Genomic DNA, 15,753 nt, shown 5'->3' on the forward strand with positions numbered 1-15,753 from the left:
AGCCGACGGAGAGAAAACCAGATTGAGGCAATATTGTTTCAATTACATCCTCCTTTGAGTCATAAATGGTCATCTGCTACTTCTGTATTTCTGGTCACAGGTCATCATGTCCATCATGTTGCTAACACAGATAGCATGCTACATCATACCATGTTTAAAAACAACTTGAATAGCTTTTTCTAACAATTAAATTCTTACTGGGGGAAGTCCAGATCTTTAGAAAATAATTACAGGCTGGTAAAGAATTTTTTTTTTTCCCCCCCAGTCTCTAAGCTATTACTTGGAGTGTCTCTGGGCTTTAGACAACAAAGAATCTGGAGATGGGAACCTCATAAGCCGTTAGCCATGTGCTCCATAATGATTTTATTAATGGGTGTCCTTGAGACACTTTGAAAAAAAGTAGGTTATTTCTGCTAAATGGAAATTTTTCCTGAAAAAGATAACTAGTGAAGTAAAAGAGACAAGGGGTTTGCTAGCTAAGACAGCCTACTGAGATCACAAGCTCAGTTTCTGCCCATGTGTGGTAAAAGCTGGATCTTGATCTGCATCAAGATCTTGACCTATCTAGAACACGTCACCACAAAGAACGCAGTGATCCTCTGAGCTACCAAAAGGCCCTTCTTACAGTATTCCTAAATTGTAACGACTCGAGAAGAGTAGAAGTGACACTGGAGCTCAAAGGGCCAGATCTCACCATCTGGAAAAGGGTGACACTGTCTATTCCAGGCCAGTTCCAAAACTAGTTCTTAGGCTATGGAAGCACAGTGCTGACAAAACACACTGCAAAAAACCCCCAAGAAACAACAAAAAAAACCCCCAATCCCCCCAAAAAACCCAAGAAAAACCAAACACACAAAAAACCCCCAAACAAGTAAAAACCCAACCTCTCCAAAAATAAAGATCAAATAAAATCCCAAAAAATAACTGACTTAAAGGAACATGCAGTTTGAATATCAGGAGCTCAGATTCTGTTGTTCCTGTGGCCTTTGTGAATGGTTTACAGCCACCTTGGTAAAGGAGACCTTCTACAAGTAAGTAGATGAATCACTTTCTCCCAGCCTCCTAGATGTGGGCATTCTTTTAACAAACGATTCTCTGCTTCTGAGGCAACAAGCTGATAGTTATCAAATCTCAATCTAATATGTTATAACCTTTCCAGGCAGTATGACAGAACATGCTTTTTACCTTGGACCATATGTTTGTGATTAGCACATTGCTCCTTCCCTTTTTATCAGGCAAAACAGAAAGATGTTTTATCAGGAAACAAGGATAACTGATAAGATGTAAAATTTTTATACCCTTTACCAAGTACAGCAAGTGCCCATGTGTCCACAGATTTACTATTCCACAAAACTGGGTCCACAAGAAAGAGTAAGGTAACTCAGGAAAGTATCTGCACGTTATGTTACATATAAACAAACATTTTTTTAAAATCATATTCAGTATGTCTACTTCACTTTAGAACTTGCAATGATATAAATTAGTTCACTTTACAAATGCAAAAGAAAATTTTAATACAGATTTTCTTCAATGTCCTTTACTCACCAATGTGATGTTTCTCAAGTGTTTAAGAGCTGGTCTACTCAGGAAAGATTTTTCTTGAAATTTTTCTTACGATAGGTATATTTGGGATTCAAGTTTTTGTTGACTGCATTTTTATTTTGCTGTAGTTGAGCAAATGCTTGAACTGAAAATTCACATTCACCTAGCTTCAATTATAAGGCATGTACCAGTTCCTTTTTAAAATGACAGCATCTCTCCTGGACTGAGATTTCTTTATCTTCCTCACAGCCTGAACAACTCCACCTTAGTTTAGCCACGGGGCTCAGTGTTGCACACACTATTTACCTGGCAGGCTGCACACTCATATCCAAACCAAACCTACTGCAAGCTAAAATGCGCATCAAGGTTTTAAATTTTTTTTTCTTTACACCAGAGTGTTAACATCAGACTGGATTTGGTTTTTGTTACTGCTGTTAATGAAGAACACAGTGCACTTCCAGTTCCAAGTAGTTTCTAAAGACTGCTAAGGATCTGGGATACAATGGTATTTCAGCTATAGTAGCAAGCTGGTAAATTTAAACTGTGGAGGCCAAACAGGTGCTGATTTAATTACTGAGGTACTCCACAGACATTGCCAGAAAACACTGTAATTTTTTTCTTTCCTCATCCCTGCAGCCTGGAAATACTCAATAATCCCAAATCAAACGCTGATTTGGAGAAATGGACAGCAGTACCAATTTGGAACTACAAGGTAAAAATCATTCTTGCAGCACCCTTTGAAGTCAGTCTAGAAGCATCATGGGACAGCTCTGTAACAGCCATGACCTCACACATTAGTGCAGATTTTTACACCAGGATAACTTGTTTTCATCCATGTTGGCTTGTAGGTGAAAAACAGCTGCCAGGATGATCACAATGGGGTGCACTTATTTATAGTGGCCTTTGGGCACATATCAAAGCTGATGAACCTAAAATTTCTGATAGCTTCACATACCAGGGGTTATCAAGAGACCCACACTGTTGCTGTTAGTCCTTCCAACCAGCTCCAGGTCACTAGCATGTTTTTGCAAAAAAAGTTTTGGAGAGCAAGAGGCTTCCCTCACCTGTTGTATGGACTGAAAGGGTTTTCTAGAGATTCTGATACCAAACCTTTTCTGTGCAGCAAGAATGCGTATCAAGTTGCATATTTTAGGAACTTTGGGGACATTTACAGGGAGAAGCCTGGAAAAGGCCTGGTGCCAGAACCTTTAGGGGAAAAAGTTCATTGTTTTATGAATTAAAACACAAAGCTTTTGCTAACTTACACACCACAGGATCTAAATGGCATTGTAGTATAAAATGTAATATCGTAAGACTGTATTCTTTGCTTCCTTGGCTTTTCAGAAGTTTTCTAGACATTCAAGTATCTTTGGCTGAAGCAGAATGATCAGTGAACATTTGGAAGACAGAAAGGAAAGCAGAGGTGTTTAATCACAAGCTGGAGCCTGCTCAAAGGCAAGGACTGGCAAGCTTCCAAGAATGGTGCACCAGACATTCCCCTTTTCTTCCTCCAACTTAGAAGATGAAGCATATTGGGAAATGTTGTTTTTCAAAGAGCCAAGATGTTGCCAACTTGCTTATTTCTCTCTTTTTCATGTATCTGAGATTGAGGGAACTGGGTTGACAGAAATTCTGTGCTCATATTTTACAAGCCAAGATGGAGAAGAAACTTCATGACAGTGCAACGAATGAAACAAATACAATGTATGATATACAGTTTGCTAACTTCAATTTTATTACAAATGGCTCTTAGTAGGGAGACCTACACTTCTCTTCTTTCCAGTTAACTGCAGATTGTAACTCAAATGGCTGTTTTGGCACAACAGGATAGTGCAAATGGAAAGAAGCAAAATGGGACACAAAACCTAATGTGGAGGCCGGACACATTTTTATAAGGGGTTCAGAAATGTGAAATGGGACCATATGTGCTCCCTCATCTTGGGGTGGAAAACCTGGAGGAACTGCCTATGGCTCACAGTTGGAAGAATGAAAGGCTTGCTTTAGGATGTTACACATGAGCAAAGTGAAACAGTTCTCCAGCATGTTTAGCAGCTTTTGCATCATGTCCAATGGTCTTTTCCTTTATGTTCCTTTCTCTTTCAAACTTTTTCATTTGATCTCTTGACAGTGCATCAGCATGTCACACACGCCTTTGCTCTCCAACTTGTCTTGCAACACAAACTTCCTTCTTTTGGGCACTTTGCCTCCTGCTGGGATCCCTTCACAAGGCTAGAGATGAAGAGGGATGATTGCCTTCTCTTTCCTCAGGTTTACCAAACGATTAGTAACATCCCCTCCTCTGTGAGCTGTGCCATCAAAGATGCTAGGAGAACAGAGAAATCAAAGGAACAATTATTAATCTAGGGAGAGCTATTAAAGTGCTAGTTCCTCATATTTTCCATCCCATTCTTCAACTCTCAAATTTCAATCTTGTATTCTCCTCCTAGACAAGATAAGCTCATATGTCAGCCTTTTTTTTATTCCAGTTGAGCTGTTTTCCCATATTGTAGCAGTCATCTTGAACAAAACCACAGGTGAGTATACATTTTTATAGAAAAGGCAAGCTTTTTAAATTCAGCTAGATTAACATTTCCTCAATTATGTTTTTAAAAAGCAGAGAAGTATTATTAAAGAAAGGCAAGAAAGATAACTGGAAAGATGTATGGACAGTGCTATATGCGCATTCAGTAACATCTGAGCTACTTCTGGAAAGGAAATACTACATACACAGATGCTTGGGGAAAACTGTATGACTAACATGCATATTACATATGAACACCAGCTGATAATCATAAACCATTTTCAAAATGAACATGGCTTTGCAGGCATGATGTATGCCCTTTTTTGGTTTGTGTAACAAAATGTACAGCAAAACAGAAAGGAGAAAACTAGAAACCTTTTACAGCTTCTGCAATTACAAACACTTCTAGATGCAACATGGGAAAAGCTCCTAAACAGCAACTAGCAAGTATATTTAAATATTAACATTTTTATATATATATGGCATTAACCAGCTTCGGTCTCAAGTTTTTCTTTCTGTTTTCACTTCACAAAACTAAGACTGCCTGAAGTAGTGCATGTATCAAGACAATCCATATTGTTGTAACCTCACAAGCTGGTAATGTGAGGCTAAGGCAATTGAAAAGCAGGACAATTCAGAATATCAGGATTAGGGCTATATAGTGCCTTTGACATCCACTAGCATTTAACACAATTGGTATGAACAAGTTTCTTCATGAATTAATAGTTTTAGCCCAGCTACAATTTTGGCTGTACCCTGACAAAGACTTGACAAGCAGCCTTGTCCACACTCTGGTGTACTAATATCCGCAGGATCTAAAGGCAACATTCATTACCTTGAAGAAGTACTTTTGAATTCACTTGAATCTGCACAAAATAGAACAAATAAGAACATAATCTCTGTACTTACCAAGTGAGGTATCCTCTGCAGGACTGTCAATCTGTTTTCCTGGGAGACATTGTATTTGATCTTCCATAAAACAGTCTTGGCTGTCCAGAGAATTTATCTTCTGGTTGAGAGTCCAGAAGTGCCTGCGTAGCTTCCAGTGTGTTTCTGCTTTAGTTTAGGAACAATGTTCACGATTCCAGGAGAGCATTTCTGCCACATTCAGCTCAACTCCACACAGCACACATGTCCTGGGAATGGTTTTCTGAAGGCTTCTGTATTTGGTGTTCTTAATAAATATGCATCAGATTTCTTGAGTGGGATATACATGCCTGAGTTACTCTTCCCTGGAGATTTGTTCAACTACCTAATGGTGGATGGTGTCATTGATCTCTTTGCTACTGGGAACATAATCTAAATATGGTCTCTTATCTCTTCGTGGAGAAAGGGTCCAGAATCTTTGTTGGAAATACAGGGGTATGGTCAGTTTTAGAGGTCTGCTTTTACAAAACCTGGAGCTGCAGCAAACAATTGCTATTGGTATGCCCCAACACGAAGAGGAAGAAGACAGCTGGTCTGGAGGATACTAGAGCAGTGTATGTGGAAAAGCTACTAAAGCAGTGTTACGAACCTGAAACTGGCACCTGTTCACATCAGCCTGATAGCAATGTGGTTTATTTTGAAACTGAGGTATGACACTTCAAGGCATACAAATTGTAGTTTGATAACAAACTAAGAGAATCTGTGAGAATATAATTTTGGTTTATATTAATTTTAAGTATAAAATCTTTCCAGTTTAGACCAGGTCTAAGGTATCATGTAGAAGAAATCAGTTTAACAGGTAATGCCCCAATTCTACAGACAGTTACACACACATTTAACTTAGGCTCATTACTAATTTACAGAATTCATGTGAATGAAAACATTCACTTTTTTAGGTTAAGCATAGGTGGATATACCTGCATGAGAAGCCAGATTACAAAAATGCAGAGTTGCAAAGCAGTATTTGAGTGTTTCTTAGCACAGTACTGAAATGTTATGTTATTAAACAGCACGAATAAGGTCATACCCAACAGAATCTGAGGGGGGCACTGAGGGGTATGATCCAGATGCTGGGGTGGTCTCTCCTAAGGAGGCCTCCTCCGGTGGTATGGGGTGGTGTTCAAAGAACTTGGAGACAAACAGCAAACTGTGAGGCAAGAACAAAACAAGAACAACCTAACTTGTGCAAAACCCAGAAGTTTCACAATATAATACTCAAAGATTTCAAAAAAGACCCCAAACCCCAAAACCTCATTGATTAAATTCTAAATTTTACAGTAAAGATTACACTAACACACTAAATCTGCAAGATTTGTTAGAAGTATTATTTACTTCACAAAGGATCAAAAGATCATGCCTGAAATATAAACTTTGTGGAATTAATTTTTAAATTTTTTAGCTGGAATTGCAAACATCTGGTTCTTCAACAATGCACAACTTTTATCTGTGAGTACATAAACTTATACCCTGAGAACAAACTCCAGAGATGCCAGCAGAAACAGTTACAAATACCAAAATAAACTGAAATTAAATTCATTCTTGGGGAGAAAAATAGCATTTTAAATTATTCCTTACACAAAAGTCTATTTAAAAGACTTAATAGCCTCTGCTGAAACTAATCAAATAGAACAGAGCCAGTTTACACCAGATCCTAAACCTACATCAAAGACTTACACAAATAGATCAGTAACTCAATCCAAGAACACTGGACTGTTTGGGACATTCTCTTTCATGTTTCTTACCTAGGCATTAATCTTGCTAGCAGATTTATTTTCAATTATTGTAAAAGCAACTGCAATTTCACTATAATCAACCAGTGTCTCTTAACACTTTCTAAGGTTGTAGAGAATAAACCCACAGCTAAATTTTAAACAGGGGCCTAGCGATCACATAATAAAGAACCAGTTTTGATTAATAATAACAACTGTGAACAATGAGAAGTCTGTCTGATACAGTCAAGTACTCAGCAACCCTATTCATGCTTCAAAAAAAACCACTTCATAGACCAGCAAAGAAATATGAACTGGTTGTCTGAGCTGGCACAGAAGGAGTATGAACTAAGCAGTCTCACAAGAACAGTTGAACTCCTGTTTTTTTTTTTCAGGCACCTCCTCTGACTTCCTGAATTACAGATTTAACACAAGAAATCACTGACAGCTGTACACTTATTAAAAGGTTCAACTTGAAAATCAATTGTGATTACTTACTCAAGTTGGTCATAATTAACACACATCAGTGGCACTTCTGTACTACAGCGCTGGTGAAATTTGTAGCCACAGGTCTGGCACCGGAATCCCTGGAAAAGCAGCTTTCGACAGAAGTCGCAGAACGCTAACGTGAAGAACGTTTTTCGTACCTACATTGTCAAAAACAGTCACAATTACCTAGAGTCCTTCTGTAAGCCCAAGATAGGCTATTTGCTCTTACCTCCCTCAGGTGTAATTACAAGCCTCTTTTGTCATGCTGGAGCTACAGTTTTATGTATCAAACAGATTTACACAAAAGGTTGTCTCCTTTTTAAACAGTTCTCATGCATTAAAACTTTTTCCAACTGTTTCTTGGAATTAATGCTTACTTCACTAGCAGTAAGAATAAGAGCAAAAAACCTGAAGCAAAACTTCACTATTATCATGTTAGACATAAACATTCAGAATTTATTTGGATACAACCTATAAAAACAAAAGCTGCTGAAATATTGTTTCATATTCTGATTTTTCCAGAAGCCAAAGAACATTTCTATCCAATACTCACAGGACTGGAAATACACCCTGGCATATATATATGTGTGTGTATATATATATATACAGGGCTTCAGTGTACAGTTACACATAGAGTTGTAATTTTGACTACTGAAACTCAGAAACATTTAGAATCACAGAAAAGTGATCATGCATCATCCCCAAATTATAGGGGGGAAATGATTTAGTTAATTTTCAAATTTAGCAATACCTACCCTAAAAACACATTCTTAGTTCTATTATTACATGTAATAATCAGAATTTCAGAGGGATATACAAAATGTTAAGCCTACTAGAGTTTACTTGACTAGCCATAGCCCAAACAGCTTGTTTGAGCTAAACAGGTTGACTCAGCTTGCAGATAGAATTTTGCTGTTTTAAACTGAAATAGAAGGTCTTTCTTCCTGATGTGATAAACATTATTTCCAGGATTTTGTATGTAGCTGGAAACATTTAGACAGATTCTGTTTAGCAGCTTCCATTTACTTGGTGCCTTATCAGGTCAAAACATATTTGTGCACTGCATCATTGATGATGTCAGCACCGCTCTGGGAATAGTTAGTTCATTAGTTAATTGCTGCTGCAGAGCCAGCAGGGAGGCCCAGAATACATTTTATAGATACAGCAATACAAAAATAGTAGATTATTATTACAGCTCTGCAATGCAGTGCTGATTTAAACCCCCTACATTTATAGATTTTAGAGGGTGTATTCCAACCAAATGTGAAAGTTTTAAGGGTGATCAAGTACTCTAACATCACTTATTTCAAATACAATTCTATCTAATTCACTTAAGCTACTGTGATTAAAAACTTCTTTTGCAACTCCCACCACATCCCACAGATGCAAAATATTCCAAGTTGGTAATTTGAATTTGAAAGTACGAAGCTGATGTAACCCCACTCAACATCTCACAAAACCCAGTACATACGAAATTGTGTGTCGTAAGTGGCACATTCTCCAAAACTTCCACATGCAACTCCTCTCCCGTGAGCCAGGAAATGTCTGTGTCCCAGCCAATGGGCTTCTTCTCTCTAAAGTGCAAATAAGCCTCTCATTAGCATCAGCACACAGGCCCTTGCATGTCTCTTGCCAAAGCTGGGAGACCAGCTAAAAAGTTGCACTGTGGGGGGTTGCTACACAGTCTACCTGCAGGAAACTTCAGAAGCAAGACTTTAGGCTCAGTACATAGCAAACAAAACACATCTTCCCTGGACAAACTGCATGAAGGACATGCACTTTTTCAACCAGCTCCAGTAGTGGCAAATTCCTTGTTTCCAACGTGGCAGATGCCTTTTTGATCAGATAGAGTGTTTGTGAAGGTACCTGTTGTGTAAGAGTTCCACAGAGATGGCTAATTGTGTACATGAAGATAATACACAAATTTTTAGGGCTGAAGACTCTTTCTCTTTTCTTCCCAAGGGAACTCTGTCTTTAGTTAAGAATGCATTATGGACAAATGAAACAAAACCAAGACGTTAACACAACCTATCTAATACTTGTTTCGTTAGCCTGAGTTTGATTAATGAGTGTTTTGCCATAATCTCATATTATTTTTCCTTTCTCTGAGCCTTTTCCTAGGAGTTAGACATTCTTTTCAACACGTCTGCGATGTGCAAACTGTTTAGTGCAAAGTATCACATAATTCTGAACTTTGTAAACAGCTTCTGGATACAACTCGCCATCTTGGGTAGCTCCAATAAGAGAGTCTAAGAGCAAAAAAGCACCCTACACAAACCATACCCATCTTGTATTCTGTAAACAGCACAGCATTCTGGAATAAGTCCTCTCATCATCAGCGCTTTTTTTAGGCTGTCTCGGACTGTCACTCCACATCTTGCTGGAACCTAGAAGCCAAATACAAAAGAAATGAGTTAAAACAATTTCCAATTTATCCCCCCAAACTGATGCAAACATTTTGACCCTCAAGTGCTAAAACCCACTCTTCAGGATGCTTTACAGAATTGTAGGCCAGAGTTTTTCAAAACCTTTTTTGTACTGAGGAAATTTTTATTGCTGAATAGTATATGAGGAAAGGAGCTCAGCTAGAAGAGAGAACAAGCTCTACACTTCTTTTAATGTTTAGAACGAAATCTTCACTCAGTTCCAAAAGTGACTTTCAAACTTCACTCAACGGAAGAAACTGGAGACACGGCTCACAGATAGCTAGTAACCACATACAGCTTTAATGTTACAGGCTGGCCTGAACATAAGTGGGGAAACATGCCAAGTGAAATTAAGTGAAGGAACTAACTTGGACTGCACTCAAAAAACCATTACGATAAAATATAAGTATTTTATTTTCTATTTCTAAAACAGAAGATAAGCATGCAAACAAGTGAAACAAAACAGTCATCTGAGTCAGGCAGACCATCACCACTCACTTTAACCTATATTTGTAACTCTACAGATACGTCTTACATGAAAAACATATTACTCTCTTCTGTTTCCTTGCTTGAAAAGTTCAGATAACTAACAGGATGGGAAGAATGGAGGAGCACATTAAAACTAGCCAAATCAAGAACTGCACACTACATAAAGTAAAGGTATTTTCCTCACCTCTACTGTAATTGTAGGTATATCTTACACAAGTAAGTAGATCATCTCTAGGTATACCTGTCATTTAACTGCGTATAGTGACAAGCCATAAAAAAAGAGTAATACATGATCTGGTGATTAAGTGTAGTTAAGGTATTGAATATTATCTACTATTTTTAGAACTCAATAGTGAAAATATTTAAGGCTTCAGGCACTGTACACACTGGGATATCTCCTATAATCACGGACAGTACCTCGAACACAGATCAGAAGATTAAACCCACCAACTTAACAAACCTGTCTGAACACCTGAAACTCAATTCTAGCTTGCAAGTGGCTTAAGCCAGAGCACTCAGTAGCCAAAAGCAGTCTTTTAATCAGCTTCAGCTGGCTTTGGATCAGAGCCTAGTTTTTGTTCCTTGCGTTTAAATTTCCATGGGTATTTAGGGGCTCTATGTCCTACTTAAGCATGACAGTGCAAGGTAGCAGTCTGTTTCAAGTAGCTTTGTGAACACCACTTCAGGTTACACTATCTATTGCATTTCTAGAACTCAAACATATGCTCTTTCAGAAGATACAAATTAAAGGAATATTTTGCTTCACTATCTTCCTCTCATTAATGTGAAAGTGCCTCTTTACAGGATATTTGTGCATTTCATTGGTCAACACAAACATTTAAAAAAAAGGGAATTTTTCTTAATTCCTTGAAAGAACATTCTATAGCGTACTACTTTACAATCTTGATATTCAGCCTTAGGTGACTTTGGTTTACACATTGCATTCTTTTTTAATGTATCTTTTTATTAATCTAAGTAACTTTTTCCCATCCCACAAGTTAACACCATGGTATTCAATCACCTGTAGCTCATTCTTCCAGCATAAAACATCCTTAATTGTTAATAATACCATCATTGGTATTAAGAGGGAGCCTGTGAGCACCTATTATTGTCAACATGCTCAACAACATTCCACTGTAAACCAGCCCTCTGTTGCTTATGTCTTTTTCAAATTAATTGTTCACACTGAAACCAACTGTTCATAGGGTTGTTCTGTGACGGGTACCCCCTGCTCCCAAGCCCTGGAAATGTGGTTAGCATAACCAGCACCACGTTACCAGGCATGCAGTCATTCCCTGTGACTGAGTGGGTCGTACATTTTTTCTCTTTCCCCTCATTACCAGATACTGAAGGTCCTGCCAACCCAGTTGACCAACAGAAGAGATTTCTTCTTCCCCTCCCCACTGGCCTCAAGGTCCCTGGGCACTCAGCTGACTATTCCTTCCCTTGCCAACCCTCAAGGTCCCAAGGGCACATGGCCACCAGGAGGTGGTGCTGGCCTGGTCACAGAACACGGATGGGTAACAGCACCCAGAGCACTGTGTATAAACTGAGCAGTTACCAGTCCAAATGGGGGTCTTGGACCAGAGCTGCTGCTGGACACTGAGACCGGGGACCCACCAGTGCCTGGGAAGTCCTCTCCATTCTCCAAGGATGGAAGGTGTGACTTGTATTCTTTCATACAAATATCGAGTCTAGATTATGACTGTTGTATTGATACAGTAAAACATGTATTAAAGATTTGTCTTAATCTGCAAAAGTGATTAGAAATTATAACTGAAGTTCTATTATAAATTCTGTATTATGCTACTTATAAATTGCACAATATTGATTCTGCTTGTAGAACTCATGTGCCATTCTAATAATAAATTCTGTGCTATACTAATCATAATATTGTTAAGAAAATAACTCTTTAATTGTCCCTATGATTTAGTGCCATTGTCATTCTGCCAAAGATCCCTGAAAGAACCTGTCTGTCCCCTCACTGTCCTTCTCCCTGCCTCCAATATACATATTTACAACAAGAGAGTAAATATTTTTAAGAATCTAAAATCTCTGAGGATTTCAGAGGTGTGCTCCAACCTCCCACACACATTAGATCCAGTCACGAGCCATTTCAATGCAGGAAGCAAGTGTTCTTTGGCTCAAGGCTGTTTTTCCACAAAGTATAGCTCCTGCTGGATTGAGGTTGAGTCCCCACAGATAGTTCAGGTCTATCTTTCCAGCAACCTCAGTCACTTCACCACTGATATCCACAGTGGCAGAAGAAACTGAAATACTTCAAAGGTGGGAGACAGATGATGGGGACAGAAAGGAGAATGAAGAGAGTCAGGAAAGAGGTTGGGCATGAAGGAGAAATGGGAGGAGAGGGTCAGGACAAACTTTAAGAACTTACTGGGGAAAGCATGTGTATACTGGGAGAGGGAATTGCTATCAGCAGGTTGGTGGGAATTAGACAAGCAAGACAGAGGGAGGACAGACTGAAGAGCTGAGGCTGAGGGCAGGAAAAAAAAAGATGTGATGAACCACCTTGAAGGGAGAACTGTTTCCCAACACTTGGGGAAGTACTGGGAGTACATCCTGAACAGGAAGTTTTCAAGCTATGATTAGGAGAAAAGGTGGCTTGCTTTGGACAAGGAACATTGGGGGAAGGAAGTGCCTAAGAGCAGCAATAGAGCCCAGCACAGAGCAGGAAGAGGTTCTAGCTTAGGCAGAAAACTCCAAAGCAGTAAGGATTAAAAGCAACCAGGTTAGTAAAATCTTGACTTATGTGAGGGGGTGGAACAGGACAAGGAGGAAAAGCCAAGCAGTAGGAAGATGACTAACATTAAAGAAGAGATAAGCAGTCTTGTGGTCACTGGAAAACATTTTCTTCCTGCAGCACTGATCCTCCATAAATGATGACAACATCCTCCAGTAACTCATGAAGCAAAGAAATGCATCAGGAACCTAAAAGTTCCAATGGCATTAATTAATTACACTGGTGTAATTTTTTTTCCTTTTAATGTTGCTAAAAACAAGACTTGTGAAGTTATAGGGCTTCTTTTAAGAGATCAATAAAGTTGGAAATGCAAACTCTCAAAATTTGGGAAGTGTCAGAATGAAGGTTACCTACAGCAACACAAGTGCATTAAATATCCTGATCACTTATCATTGCTACTCCTCAGTATTAGTATCCCAAGTCCCCTTCATTAAAATCCAAGTCCTATTTATGCAACTTGCAATTAGAAACATGGGTAGAACATTTGTTCTCTTCACTGCCATTTGCATCGAGATCCAGCTAAAACGCAAAGAACTGTTTTTATTGCTTTCAAAAACCATCATGATCCTGAATCAGCATCGCATTTGGAACATTCTCTTACAGAACTCCTGAGCAGAGAAACATAAGGCCAAATTAAAAGAACTTAGTGCTAGAATAAGTCCCTGTAGTATTGATTAATCATTTTCCCAGACTGGTACAGCATGGTCTATCACCATCTGTGCATGCAGCCCTTCAGCCCCCTCCTTCAGTCCCTACTAGTGCCTGCTGTAAATCAGAAATCTCACCCTCCAAACCATTCCCTCTGAAACCTCTTTTTGCCCCCACCTTCTTTTCACCCCCAAATTATGGCAATAAAAAGAAAAAGCTGGTTCCAAGAAAGTGATTTGGAGACCACCTCGGTCTTTAGAAAAACAAAAGCCAAACCCAGCTCTTTTTTCCCGGCTAATAGACTCCTGCTGATTCCGAAGCAGGAGTTTCGGAACAGCTTCTTCCTCACCCCCAGGCAGAGGGAGGGTGTGTGGCCCCACAGCCTGGGAGGGGAGCGGGGAGCAGGAGCCCCACATGGCGCAGCCCCCATGTGCCTGCCAGGAGCCGGCAGCTCCAGCACAGCAGGAAGGCACCAAGGCGGGTTATCAATTCCATCAAGAGTTTTGCCAGGATTCCCACAGAGCCTTTTAACTGAATCACATCAGCATTTTTCGACAAAATCAGTTCCCCAGGAGAAAATTTCTCATCGACTCCAAAATACACAGCACTCTTATGCCTGCAATCCACTACACTGGACAAAGTTGGTATTTTATTGAAACATACAACGTTTACTATTATTTAAAATCTATTTTGTTTGCATCCATCCATTATCTCTTGATCCCTCTGTTTTAAAACTAAGAGAATTGAAATATGTTTCACAACGGTTACCACCTAGAAACTCATGTCGCTGAGCAGGGGATATACTTCCAAATTGTGACTGTTAAGGGCTTTCTTTTCAGGTTACTTATATACTTAAGATTTGTAGACCAGAAAAGGTTTAGCTTTTTATAGCAATTAGAAAGTTGATTCAGCAAGCAACTTTCAAAAGTGAAGAATATGAAAGTGTGGGCTATACAACACTAAGAAACAGTACAGAAGCTGCCAACACACACTGCAAGGTGTATTCAGTGTGTAGCTTAATAAAATACCAGAGAAGATAATTTACTTGAGCATCCTAAATTGGGCAAGTAGCAACTCAGGGAGACACCAAAACACATGCTCAAGTTTGCAAATGTTGAGCTCCAGGGAAAAAGACTGAAAATTATTCCAGATTGTAAAAATTCTCAAAGCAGTCTTATTACCTAGACAGATGAAACAGAACTGTAGCCCTTAATGTCCTCACTTCTTTTACTCACCTGAACTATTTCTAAGGACAGTAAGTATTTGTAACAATATTATTGATATATATTTAGTACTGCAGCCACAAGTATTTAAGCAATGCATAATAAATAATTTATTTCTGTAAATCAGGTCATTCCCGATTCAGTAAGAAATTCAGGGCTATGTCCCTAAATAACTCTTACATCACTTTTCTAACATCAGACTAGAAACTGGCATAGTCTCAGTAAGTTAAAAATGCTTCCTTACACCAGTGTAGTTTCCAATATTTTAGAGCAATAAAGAGACTGAAGAGACTGAGAAGCACCTCAAAAAAGCAATGCAAAGGTATTCCCTGAAAGTGGAGAGGCTGGTCAGCCCTGAATATCCAGTATTATACTTCTCAAAACTAGTTAGCTGGCTTTATTTTTCCCTCAGCCTAACACTGTAGTTCAGCTCACTTTAGCCAAGTGTAATGTATGTATGGTATGTAAGGTATGTGTAATATACCTTAGAGATTCAGAGCAATTCCAAACAATCAAGCAGACTACTGGGTACAACAGTGGAAATACGCCAAGTAGAATGGATTTAAAATATCACTTCAAAGTATTTGCTTACCACAACATACACACCCTGAAAGATCACAGTTTTTTCCCCTCAATACCCAAGACTAAAAAATTTCAGTCACATGTTCATAGAATTCATTGCGTTGGGAGAAAGTTAAGCTAAACTGTACTTTTGCCAAATAATTAGTTTGGCCTTCCAGCATGTCAGGTTTTCTGGTAAAATCCAAACATGAGATCCACATTTAATTTTTCATCTTACCTAGGGAGGACAAATATTTCACCAAATCAGTCAGCCACTTCCTACAGCACTAACAGATAAAATTATCCTCCTTTGTGGCAAAAAGGACATAAGATGACATTGAACATCACATCTTCTAGAAAACAAAGAACACAGCTTTCAGAAACAGCTGTTCTGGATATCAGGACATGAAGCTCTGTCCAGTTTCCAGGAGAAAGCAGCAAAAAAATACATTCTTAA

General features: G+C 38.9%; 1 protein-coding gene across 2 annotated transcripts in view; it reads right to left on the reverse strand.

The window, feature by feature from the left end:
* BRAF (B-Raf proto-oncogene, serine/threonine kinase) overlaps nucleotides 1–15,753 on the reverse strand; it is a 65,214-nt gene that overhangs the window by 29,555 nt on the left and 19,906 nt on the right. For both annotated transcript variants that reach the window (XM_042050799.1, XM_042050798.1), the window contains exons 3-6: nucleotides 9,472–9,575; nucleotides 8,660–8,762; nucleotides 7,198–7,346; nucleotides 6,018–6,137 (exon numbers count right to left, since the gene is read on the reverse strand). In XM_042050799.1, the coding sequence (XP_041906733.1) occupies nucleotides 6,018–6,137; nucleotides 7,198–7,346; nucleotides 8,660–8,762; nucleotides 9,472–9,575 (476 nt within the window). The remainder of the gene's footprint in view (nucleotides 1–6,017; nucleotides 6,138–7,197; nucleotides 7,347–8,659; nucleotides 8,763–9,471; nucleotides 9,576–15,753) is intronic.

This window comes from Corvus kubaryi, unplaced genomic scaffold, assembly GCF_017639235.1.
Source record: "Corvus kubaryi isolate FWS band 111438036 unplaced genomic scaffold, C.kubaryi_AGA036_p1.0 74, whole genome shotgun sequence".
NCBI lineage: Eukaryota > Metazoa > Chordata > Aves > Passeriformes > Corvidae > Corvus > Corvus kubaryi.